Here is a 12,237-nt window from a genome sequence, read left to right as displayed (position 1 = left end):
AGAGAGAGAGAGAGAGAGAGAGAGAGAGAGAGAGAGAGAGAGAGAGAGAGAGAGAGAGAATGCATATCACTAAACTTTGCCTGAGAAAATTCTCATAGGTAAGTTCTGATGTCAGCAGCAACTAGTTTAGCAATCTATAATCTATAACTAAAATTCTGCACTAACATTCCTTTATTAGATATATTTCTAAGATGATGCCTAGTGATCTATACAGTCTAGGATTCACGCTCTGTGAAAGCTCCTCTCATTGTGAGTTAGACTTATGATTGCTTCTCACCAATAGCATATGCTAAAGGTGTTGGAATGGCCCCTCCCTGACTATATTGCACATGACCACGATTTCTCTCTTCTCAGATGACTCTTTAATGAAGCTGTTTGTCATAAGTCAATGGTTCACATGATAAAGAAATAAGAGCAGCTTCTGGGTTGACATGATGGCTCAGTGTGTAAAAGTACATGTGTCTACATGAGAATATGACTGTGAAATCCTCAGAATACACAGAAAAGCTGGGTATGACTGCATGTGTGTATAACCCCAGCACTGGGAAGGCAGAGACAGGCAGATGCCGAGAGCTGGCTGACTTAGCTGAAGTGGATCAGCTTCAGGTTAAAGGTGAAAGACCCTTCTTTAAAGGAATAATATGAACAGTGATAAAGGAACACAACCAACATCCTCTGTTGGCTGCTGGATGTATGGACAGTGCATGCTCCAAGTCCATTGACCAAGCCACCAAAGGGACCATATTGCACCAGACAAGCAGAAGACCTGAAGTAAAGCTGTACCCAAATATTAGACAAACAGAAGAAACTGAGATCTCAACTCTGTTATACATAGCTCCCTCTTGAACGGTATGAATATCTCCATTGGAAAAAAAATAAAGGGTGACTTGTGCAATAAAGAAAGGGTCAGAGAGAATGCAGACACTGAGTGTCTTCAAAGTTATTTTTTTCTAGATGTTTGCTGACTGTATAGTAAAGAAGCAACCAAGAAACCAGCAGACAAAAAGAATTGATATTGACAAAATTTACTGCTGTGGGGAAATAAGTATTGGAATTTTTGTTATCTGCCAGAGGACAGAGTTGCTCTTTGCCATGGAATAGCATCCTCTGAAGCCTCTAAAAGTTTCTAAGTTAAGAAAATTTGTTTTAGAGCAGTTTTAGGTACAACTTGAGTAGAAAACATAGCTAGCTCCCTAGCACATCTTGTGTGCATACAAGTATAACCTTGCCTACTATCAACTCCCTGCACCACAGAGATTCAGTTACTACAATCAGCCAACACTGACATATCATCAATAAAGGTCACCCCCTAATGCTGCCCACCCTATGGGTTCTACAAAATACATAATGACATTCTCTATTACAGTGTCCCTGTAATTTTTCATCTGCCTTGTCCATAAAAATATGGGAGTATATTAAGGAACAAGACCAAGAGGAGTACCATAAGTACCTCACATATTTGAGGAGAGAGCACATTCATTTTCCATACCTACTTCAAGGCTTTGCTCCAACCTATGTCCAAAGATTTTAAGGGAGGGCTTCATGCCTATCTATCTGAGGCATGAACTTCTTACCTAGAATCTTTGTGTCCCATTTACAATTTTATAGTGGGAAATTCTCCCCACAAGTTGGGAGGAGCTAAGGTGGGAGGAGTAAGGAGAGGAAGAGGAGTAAGGAGAGGAAGAGGAGAAGGAGGAGGAGAAGCTAGGGAGCAGAAATGTAGGAGCCATGGATGACCACACATGTATCAAGAACAGTCCTGGGTAACAACTTATATCTAGGTTAGTTAATTGGTTAACACTTCCCGTTGTGTGGGGATCTTGTCTATTGAGCATTACCAAATATATAAAGCCTTTGGATAATCTTTAAACATTAGAGTCTCATTTCTACCGGGTACCGTGTGGATGGTGGGATGGTCTGGGCTCAGCCCAGCCTTGTGGAGACAGCGTGGAAGACTGGCAGAGCCATCTCCCATGCTGGCATCTCATGGGTGCCAGGGCCTGTGTTCTGGCCCACCTGAACCAGTGACCTGAGCTGCAGCAGCAGTGAGAACACTTTGCTGCTGCTTGTGACCTCAGGCCTAGCCTAGTAGGGAACATGGAGGCTCTGTAACACAAGACAGATTGGGTGCCACCATTTTAAAATATCTCATTCAACATAATTTTCTTATTTAAATTCTTTTGATAATTTTATACATGAGTACTATGTATTTGCAGCAACTCTTCATCAATGCTTATCCCTAACACAGTCAAAAATGACACTGACCTTCTTCTCAAGTTCATGGTAACATGTTTAAAATTGACCAGGTTGTCTGGCCTGTGTCATTCAGGGTATTTTGACTATCAACTTAGCTCAGTCTCTCATAGTTTTGCCTGACATATGGTGACCCACAGACTGGCCATATAATGAAAGTCTTTAGTCTTAGTTATTCTTAAACACAACCCAGCAGAATAATATTTCCACTCTGAATAGAAAGCCTCAGCTAAAATAAACTATACTTTTTGTCGGAAGTGTTCTCATGTTGATAGTCTGTTTCTCTCACCAGGAATCTTCCCCAGTGCTGAAAAGAGTTTGTTTTAGAGATTTAGATGGATACTTACGTGAAGCCAGGACATGTTTCTGTGGTAATTTTCCTCTGTGCCGGCATTGCTCATTCCCTCAGGCTCAATGCTGGGCTCACTTGCACTCCAAGGACTCCCTTCTTTAAAAAAGAACACCAAGAAAGAGTTCAATGCTCAGTCTTCCCAGAGGACATTCCAGTATGGTGTCATTGTCCATGCTTTTGAATCCAAGGGCAGACTCTACTATGGCCCAGCATGTTACAGGGCATAGGACTTTGTTAGAAGAATATTAATAAGAATCTTTCCCTTAACCACCACCTGAACTATTAAGTCCCAAAACAATTGTGATCTCTGCTAAGGTAGCTTCCATGTTAAGACATGAGAGCAGAGGAAAACAAAAGTGTGGATTTCTTGAGAGGAGCTAGTTACATATTCAGTGTGCCCAAATCCATTCCAGACTGCCCAGATGTCACAGTTGTGGCTACGCAGGAACACAACCTGACCAGTACTGACATTGCAGGGTGATAAAATAATGCCTCCATTGGGTTATGGTTGCACCTGTACCACTGTTGTGGACATCGGGCCTGGCTTTGGGAGCCCTTTCAGTTCTGTGAGGGGGCCTTGGAGGGATTAAAGTGATTTGAAATCAATGACAGCCAATTTTGAGCAAGCCTTGTGTCCTCTCTATGAAAGGTATAAAGGAAATCTGGCCATTTAGTTTATTATCCACAGAGCCTTGCCATCAAATCTAAAAGCTTCAAGGATTGATAAGTAGCAAAATTGTATTTCTAGTACAATTACTTTGATTTGACTGGTGAGGATATGTTGATGAGTTCAGATAATTCTGAACACTGATGGTAAGGTTACAATGTTCGTCCTGCAACAACAGAAATAACACCCCCCCCAATTATCTCTCCTGAAAAGTAAGCTGAATCTTAACTAATGCATAAATTAGCTATTTTTAAAGGCGAGGGTGGGTGGATGGAGAAGCACTTTCTATTTTAAACTTTCCTTGATTAGATACCCAGCTTCCATTTGACAGACTTTATCGATCACTTATCCACACTTACTGCTGCCTTGAAAGCAGAGAATGAACAGCAGGGAGAATGTGCTTGAACTTGTACTAAAGACTTGTACAGGCAGCCTGTGAGCTCTACATTTATCATGCTTAGTCTTTTCCCTGTCTTTTAAGATGTCCATATACTGGACAACCACATGGAAGATCTGGAGCCTCTTCATTGCCTACAGTTGTAACCCATGGCGTTAGTGCTTTGATTCTATTTATCCTTGTACGCTTAACACATTTTACAAGAGCATCCTCATAGAATAGACAATGAACAACTATTCTTGCTGGATGGTAGATGAGAACAGATCCTGAAAGTAGGAGACATACTGAAGACCCCCTAGGTGTCAGGTCTAAAGAATCACTCCTTCCTTGTGTTTTCACTGTGAAATAAAGACTACAACATCAAAGTCCTTGACATTTGACTTTGAAGGTCCGAATGGGTAGAACAGCTATACAAGCACCTGGAGTTCTAAAACTGTCTTTGTTGCCAATATATATTTTTGTTCCCTAATGAATACTTTCTATGCTTACAGCTCAAAGTCTGGTCCTTGAGGCAGCAGAATCAGCTTCACAGGGAAGCTTAGTTAAAATGGAGTCTCAGATTCCCACATCATCTGAATCAGAATTCGCACTTGGACAGGACTTCCAGGCGCCCAAAAGCAGAGTGGGGCTCTCTAGAGAATGTGTTGTCTAAACTATGGTCTGGTCTTACACTAGTCACATGGGATGAAATGGACTTGGCTGTTCCAGGACTTGAGTCCTGGCTTCCTACCCCCCACGTCCCTGCACACCCCACTCTTCTATGTTACCTAGGTCAGTGACAGTGTCCCTGCTCTGGGACAGCTGCAGCTCCTCAGCCTCAGACTCTGAGTCCTGCCGTGATAACTTGCTGCTCTTTAAGCTGCCGACTCGGCGAATGCTGGACAAGGAACCCCCCTTCTTCACCTGGAAACTGCGGGTTCCTTTAATCTGGAGCAGTCGAGAACCTCCTATCCTGATCTTCCTGCTGGGAACTGTATTAAAAGAATAAAATAGGGCTTCCCCCGCTTAGTTTTCCCCAGCAGTTTAGATCCACGCTCTTCCCAATTTGTCTCTGACCAGCCAACTCTCAGCTTGATGGAGCAGCATCTCTGGACGGAGACCTTGCTGCCAGCCCCCGGTCAGCAAGTGTGGACAGCCCTGAGACCAGAGCGACCAGGCAGGGCTGGTGCAGTATCTTTCTTGGGAAAAGTACACATTTGGCTGGGAATGATCTGCTCTCATTCTGGCCCAGGGTTCACAAGCATGAGTGTCTTTACACAGCACCATCACCAAGGTCTGCTAGCAGATATTAAATGCATTCTCATTTGGTTCAAATACATTATTGCTTTTGCTTTTCCAATGGAATGGGAGAGGTCTGAAAACCGTCATTGAAACCCTTCCCTTTGGAGTAAACTATTAATGTATAAACACATGGATGCACCTCTCTCTGACAGTCAGCAGTGGGGTGTACTCTGCTCCTTAGCAAACACATTAAAGGATTTTTCCCTCAGGAGAATGTAGTGTGTGTGTGTGTGTGTGTGTGTGTGTGTGTGTGTGTGTCTATTTGGTGTACTTCTGTTTTCAATCGTTTAGGGATTTCATGGCATCCTCTTCTCAATCAAAGGGCTAATGATACAGGAGTATAAATGTTGCATGCCCTGAGCTTTCTTATAGTCTATACATAACAGGAAGGGCATGTATTATTCATGCTCAGTATTCTGGAAGAAACAATCACCAGGGTGAGAATAAAGTAGTAAAAGAAACATGTTTAAACTTTAAATTCACTTAATAAAAATCAAAAGCACAATTATTTTTCAGGTAATATATACATTTTTTCCTTTCTTTTAAGTTTTACTAGTGTCAATATCATGATAGTAGGATAAAGCAAATTTTAAGGGGTCAAAAATCATTAGAAGAAGGGGGTTAGCTTTACACACTTAAGATCTGAACAATATTTTCTATTCACTATTTCAATCTATGACTGTATTTTGAAATCCGGAAGTTTGTATTTTAGGTTTGGTTTCTCCAGCAACAAAATGCCTATCTAAGACAATAATAAAACTTGAATTCTTTAAAATGTGAGTTAAATGTACACTTTCAACACCATATAGGGGGTCAGAAGCATTCATAGAGAATAATTGAATGTTTAGTCTCTGGATTTCTTTTGTGATGGAAAGAACCTAGAATTACCACTGTTCTGCTTGTGGAATCTTCTTGGAACTTCCTGAACTCATCTGGACAGAACTGCACATCTGGAAGGATTTTTTTTCAGCATAGTTGGATAAATGCTACAAGAGCTATAGAAAAAGCACTATGTTATAGTTTAATTATAACACAGGATTCACCAATCTGTATTTTTCAATATTATTTCTAGGCTTAATTTAGACTTTATGGTTAATTATTTTTAATGACCATTACTGCAATCTCATCGATATTGAGAAATAAAGATTATATTACAGTGATAATTCTTAGATTTTTAAATAGAGGCACATACTAATGCCTTTTGCCAGTTTATGATACTTTCAGGCTACAAATGGAACTAAATAACTTCAAGTTAGTGAGATCTGAAGGAGACTTAATTTTGAGAATTTGTTCTAAAATAAAAGATAATTGGAGACCTCCTGCAGGCCTGAAAAATTAGTGTTCAGAATTATGACATCAATTAGTTAAAAAGGACACAGCAATGAGAATTCAGGCTTAACGTTGTTTGTGAAATATGTCATCTGAGACTATATGCTACTGAATTTGAGCCTTAGTCTCTGTAACAATAAGAATCAAATATAATCAAATAGAATCAAAATGAAACAGATTCATTTGAGTTGGATAATGCATCTCCCATTTGTACATTGTGTCAATCAGCAAGTTCTGCTGCCTCTATGCTTTAAACCAGCACAAGAGTTCAAAGTCCTACTACCTTTTCTCTGGTCCATGCAACTCCCTCTAACTGTTCCTGCCTCCCAGCTTCTACATGTCTTGTCACAAGCAAGGACCAACAACCTCTAACACATTTAAAATCAAATGCTGGACTTAAATTTCTAAGTATATCAATTAGACTCTGTCTGCACCTTTCTTGTCTTTATGATCTGTCTCCTTCTACTCCTCCCAGACACATTCTCTAACTCTGCTGATCCTTTTGTTCTCATTCAAAGGCTCCAAGTTTACTCTCCATGACATGAACTATGGCTTCAGAGTTGCCTCTATTTGGAACTCTCTGTCTTCAGCCTTCTGTATTACTGAAATGCCCAATGTAACTCTCTCAATTTAATGCTATTATTAGAACCTTCCCTGACCATATATCTTTCTATTCCAGATCACTGACACTGCCTTAATGGAGTTTACTTTCCATTACATATCTTGAAAGCCTGGCATTTCAAGTTCTTAACTGTGATGCCAATTGATATCTGCTTATGAATGGAAATATACTGGGGAATATGCTCTTGTTAATGGCTACCTTCTGGGAACTAGTAATAGTTCCTGGAATAGAGCAGGTGCTCAGTATCTGGATGCTGAATGAGGAGATGTTTCTGTATTTTGGAATACTAGTTTTAGTTTGTCTTTGGGGCAGGAGTAAAAGTATTTCATAGATTCTGCTTAGAGATCTTGGGCAGATATTTTCAGTTCTTAAGGACAAGTTCATGTTCATTTTCATTGGTACAATCTAACTGTTCTTAAGTTGTTCATTTCAGGAACTGACTTTTTATTTCTTCTATAAAAACCAATGGTATGGCATTAAAATAGTAATTACAGTTAACAGTGTCTCGTTGTCACATTTTCATTCTTTCTTTTTTTTTTCTGAATCAAACCTAGTGTAATTTAATTCTCCATGAAAGAAGCCAGGTGTCTTAGTTTGGGTTTTATAGCTGTGAACAGATACCATGACCAAGACAACTCATATAAAAACATTTAACTGGGGCTGGCTTACAGAGTCAGAAGTTTAGTCCAATATCATCAAGGCAGCACGGTGCAGCAGGAGCTGAGAGTTCTACATCTTCATCCAAAGGCAAACAGGAAAAGATCAGCTTCCAGGCAGCTAGGAAGAGGGTCTTAAAGCCCATGCCCACAGTGACACGCCTACTCCAAGGCTACACCTCCAAATAGTGCCACTTCCTGGGCCAAACAATTCACACTACTACAATCTACTTCCCGGGTCCCATAGGCTTGTTTAAGCACATGAGTCTATGGGGGCCATAAGTAAACATAGCATAATGTTAAAGCATTTAGTCCAACTTCAAAAGCCCCTGTAGTCTATAACAGTCTCAACAATGTTAGAAGACCAAAATACAAAGTCTCTTCTGAGATTTGTCTAATCACTTCATTGTAACCCCCAAAGCAAGACAAGGAAACCAGATGGGCAAACTCCAAACTCTGTATCTCCATGTCTGATGTAAAAGCAGTCTTCAGATCTCCACTCTCTTTTCATCTGTGTTAGCTACAACAAACTTCTTTCACCTGGGCTGGTTCCACTCCTTGTTAGCAGCATTCCTCAGCAGGTATCCCAAGGCTCTGGTATCTTTAAGATCTTGGGGTCTCCAAGTCAACTTCAATTTTACAGCTTCTTGTTCCAATATATGGGATCCACACATGATCTGGGCTTCTCTAAAGGGTCACTTCTCCAGATCTACAATCTGTAGCACTCTAGGCTCAGATTGACTCCACTCCATTGCTGCTGCTGTTCTTGGTGGTTGTCCCATGGTACTGGTTATCCAATACACTGGGGTCTTCTGCTGCAAGAAGGCTTCACCAATAGCCTCTCATAGGTTCTCTTCATGGTGCCAAGCCTCAACTTCTTTGCATGAACCCTTCCGTCCTGGGCCATCAACTACACCTGAGGCAGCTCTTCACCAATGGCCTTCCCTGCCTCTCACAGTGCCAAGCCTTAGCTGTTCTTCATGACCCTTTCATGCCTTCAAAACCAGTACCACCTGGGTGACTCTTATACATTACTAAGTACAGCTGTAGCACGAGGTACAACCTTGGCTACCTCTGGAAACAGTTTCTGTGTGCTCTCAGAAAATAACTTCCCAGAAGATTTCACCACTAATTTCTTAGCTCCAGCTAAGCAGCATCAATTTTCCCAGTGGTCCCTTTTATTCTTGACTCTAACACTAGAGCCATGTGGCCGAAGTGACCATGTTCTGCTGCTTGCTGTGACTGGAACATGGCCCCCTTTTTCTATTACTAGCTTTCTGTTTTCCAATTCCCTCACTGCCTAAGCTTCACTGTCCTGGAAGTTACTCTGTAGACTGACCTTAAACTCAGAGATCTGCATGGCTCTGTCTCCTGAGATTAAAAGTGTGTACTACCATGCCTGGATTTAAGCTTTTCTACCAAGAACTTACTCTTTCCTGGGCTGGCCTTGATCAGAGATCTGCATGAATCTCCTGAATGCTGGGGTTAAATATGTGCAGCATCAGGCCTGGACATAAACTTGCTGGGTAGGTTCTTGCCCCAAGGTCACCACTCCCTTAATTCAATTTAATATCCTTGAACACAGGATTCAACTCTATTTCACTTCCTGCTGCCCCTTTAATACTTGAGCCATGTATTTTATATTTTTCCTCCCTAAGCTTGCTATCATTATTCAAACCACTGTTCATGAGACTTAACCAGAGAACAAAGTCTATATTGGGTCTTTGTGAGACTTCCTTTGGCAATGCAATTAATCTGAGTCTCTTCACCTTAGTCTCAGGCAGACTCTTCAGACAAGGGCAAAAGGCAGCCTCATTCTTCACCAAAATTCCACAAAAAAACAGCCTCTAGGTCATATACTAAAGTTCTTCTCCACTGAAACTTCTTGGGCCAGGTCTGCACAGTTCAAATCACTCACAGCAACATAGTCTTCCATATTCCTACTAGGATAGCTCACTAAACCCCACTTAAAACATTCAATGGCTTTCCAAATCCAAAGTTCCCAAATCCACATTCTTTCAAACAATAGCATGGTCAGGCCTGTATTAATAATTCCTCCAGTCCCTGGTACCAACTTCTGTCTTAGTTTAGGTTTTCCTGCTGTGAATAGACATCATGACCAAAGCAACTCTTATAAAAACAACACTTAATTGGGGCTGGCTTACAGGTTCAGAGGTTCAGTCCATTATCATCAGGGCAGGTGCATGGCAGTGTCCAGGCAGGCATGGTACAGCAGGCTCTGAGAGTTCTACATCTTCATCCTCATTGTCACATTTTCATATTGGCTGTAGCAGCTGATACGTTTTTCAAACAGCTTACAGAATATTTACAAATCTTTTGGGAGACTTTTGCCAACTAATTAAGAACATTTTATGGTTATTTCTCATTTTATTTATAGTTTTAGCTTTCTGTTATTTATTTATGCGACAACGTTTGTATACTAACATAAGTATATTGTATGACAAAAATCACTGAGTAGGTGAGAATTTGAACAGTAAATACAATTATACAAATGATAATGAAGTTGACACATTCTTAAAATTAAGCAGATACTTCATTATCTAAGATGATGTAGAACTTACTTGATTTAAGGTTAACTGGGTGAGTATTTAAAATTTTTATTCAACTCCTATAAATGATAATTATGGTAATAAGGTTGAGAGGCTAAAGACTGATTTACAAATTAAAGTATTGTTGGTATATGTTTATAAATGGAAGTTACTTTCATTGGACATAGTAAACATTTAAAATCACATTGACTTGATACTTCTTTGTGTCTATAAATTGCTCAACTGTTTATTCTTTTTAAACATGGCTCAATCCACTAAAATTCATCAGGATATGTTGATAAAATGATATTTATATTTAAAAGGTGATAGCATTCTGATATTGAAATATTCCAACCTTTCTCATTGCATCCCCTTTCTTATAAGACTTGAAATATTTTGTGTTTTTCCTACATAGCACTATGGCACTTATTAATTGAAAAGGAAGGTCATCAAATATGATGAATGAAATACTCATTCATTGTCTATAGGACACTGGAAAACATGTCAATGTACACAATCAACTGTCTGAAGAGATGTACAGATTGACTTAAATGAAAATTCTTTTTGAAAATCATTAAAGGGTAACAACATTTAAAAAATATAAAATCAAGATAGTGAAGGTAACATTTGAGAGGATCTTTTAAATGACTTACTTTAAAGTGATGTTTTTCAGCTCCAGCTAGGATTTTTCTGTGTTGATTTCTGATCTAGCTGCTCATAATGTAGGAAAATAAGGATGGCAATGGAAACCTACTGTGTTCCACCATTTGCTTTTACGCATTCATTCTAAGCTTCACTTGCACTGCCCCAATTAGGGCTCCAATGACATAGTGAGAAGCTGGTCATTTGACTGACTAGAAAGAGCATTGTGGTTTTAAAGGTAAGTCATGTAGACAAGGTTATACAGGACTGAGTCATAGGAGACCCATCTTAATAGGCTCTTCCTCTTTTTCTTCAAAGTTTGATGTATGCAAATTTGAATTTAGAATTCCTAGTGCCAACTGGCAGCTGAAATATGACTGTTCTTGCTTTTGTCTGTGACCATGTAAGTAGCAGAAGCAATACATGCAGACTACCTCCTAGCACCAAGGCCAAGTGGTAATGAGGGGTGGGAAAGTGGGTCAGGGTATAAGCTTGACAGCCCTGAAGAGGAATCAAGGTGGGGCTAGCTTCATACTGTTCTTATCTTGTTTTCATGGCTAGCATAAACAGCTCTACTTGGCTGCTGTTGATCTTCAAGGTTTTTTTACTTATCTTTCATTATATAGATTATATACATACTAATCTTTGGTCCATATTTGAACTGACATGTCATTAACATTCTGATGCTATAGAAGACATTGTCCTATAGAAAAACATGGACATTGACAACTCTGAACTGAATATAATTAAGAATTTTGGACTGTAAGTTAAAAAGCTTTAAACAGTATATTTTAGTTATACTGTTGCACAAGAAGGCTATATAAGGATAACATTGACTATATACATTTATTTTACTGTTCCAAAGTCATCTTTCAGTTAAAAAAAAGGCAAGCAAGTGATAAGGGATTGTTGCAGAATAGTTGAATTTGGGTGTTTCCCCTTTCTTATTGGTTAATAAAATAGGTCATCTTAAAGATCATGGCCTCTCACATTCAATGTAGTCAAAGGAGAATTGCTGAGGTGGCACTGTAGCCCAAGGCATTCTGGTTGACAAGCTCAACTTCTAACTAGTGGTGTCTCCTACCTCACCAGCTGTGAAGAGCCCACATAATTAGCACTACGTGGAGCCGAGAATTTGGGCATACAGGTTTTGTAGTTTAGACACCAGATCAAAAATATCCTGTGAGAAAGTCAGAAATAGGAAGTGACCCTTGGGTCTCCCTACCTTTCTTCTCTTCAGCACCTGCATCTGATTTGATGGTGTGGCTGCTGCTGTGCAGAGAATCTTTTGAGTCTTCATTTTCATCCAGAACTCCTGCAAAGCTGATCTTCCTCTCATATCTATGCCGGTCCAACTCAGGGTCCAGACGAAGCCTGCAGCTCTCCAAGTCCTGAAATATCAAGGAAGGGCATACAAGTGCTGGGATGTCCTGAGACAAAAATATCTATCTATCTATCTATCTATCTATCTATCTATCTATCTATCTAT

The 12,237-nt window shown here is 39.9% G+C and overlaps 1 protein-coding gene across 4 annotated transcripts in view; it reads right to left on the bottom strand.

Moving 5' to 3' along the window:
- Positions 1-12,237, bottom strand: part of Unc80 (unc-80 homolog, NALCN channel complex subunit) — a 188,098-nt gene that overhangs the window by 87,325 nt on the left and 88,536 nt on the right. For 2 of the 4 annotated variants that reach the window (XM_028765643.1, XM_028765644.1), the window contains exons 26-28: positions 11,974-12,139; positions 4,437-4,640; positions 2,601-2,701 (exon numbers count right to left, since the gene is read on the bottom strand). In XM_028765643.1, the coding sequence (XP_028621476.1) occupies positions 2,601-2,701; positions 4,437-4,640; positions 11,974-12,139 (471 nt within the window). The remainder of the gene's footprint in view (positions 1-2,600; positions 2,702-4,436; positions 4,641-11,973; positions 12,140-12,237) is intronic. The other 2 variants (XM_028765645.1, XM_028765646.1) reach the window with 1 other exon arrangement.

The sequence above is a fragment of the Grammomys surdaster genome, unplaced genomic scaffold, assembly GCF_004785775.1.
Source record: "Grammomys surdaster isolate TR1022 unplaced genomic scaffold, NIH_TR_1.0 165, whole genome shotgun sequence".
NCBI classification, from domain to species: domain Eukaryota; kingdom Metazoa; phylum Chordata; class Mammalia; order Rodentia; family Muridae; genus Grammomys; species Grammomys surdaster.
Note: the sequence above shows the minus strand (reverse complement) of the source record. Positions and strands in the feature narration are given on the sequence as shown.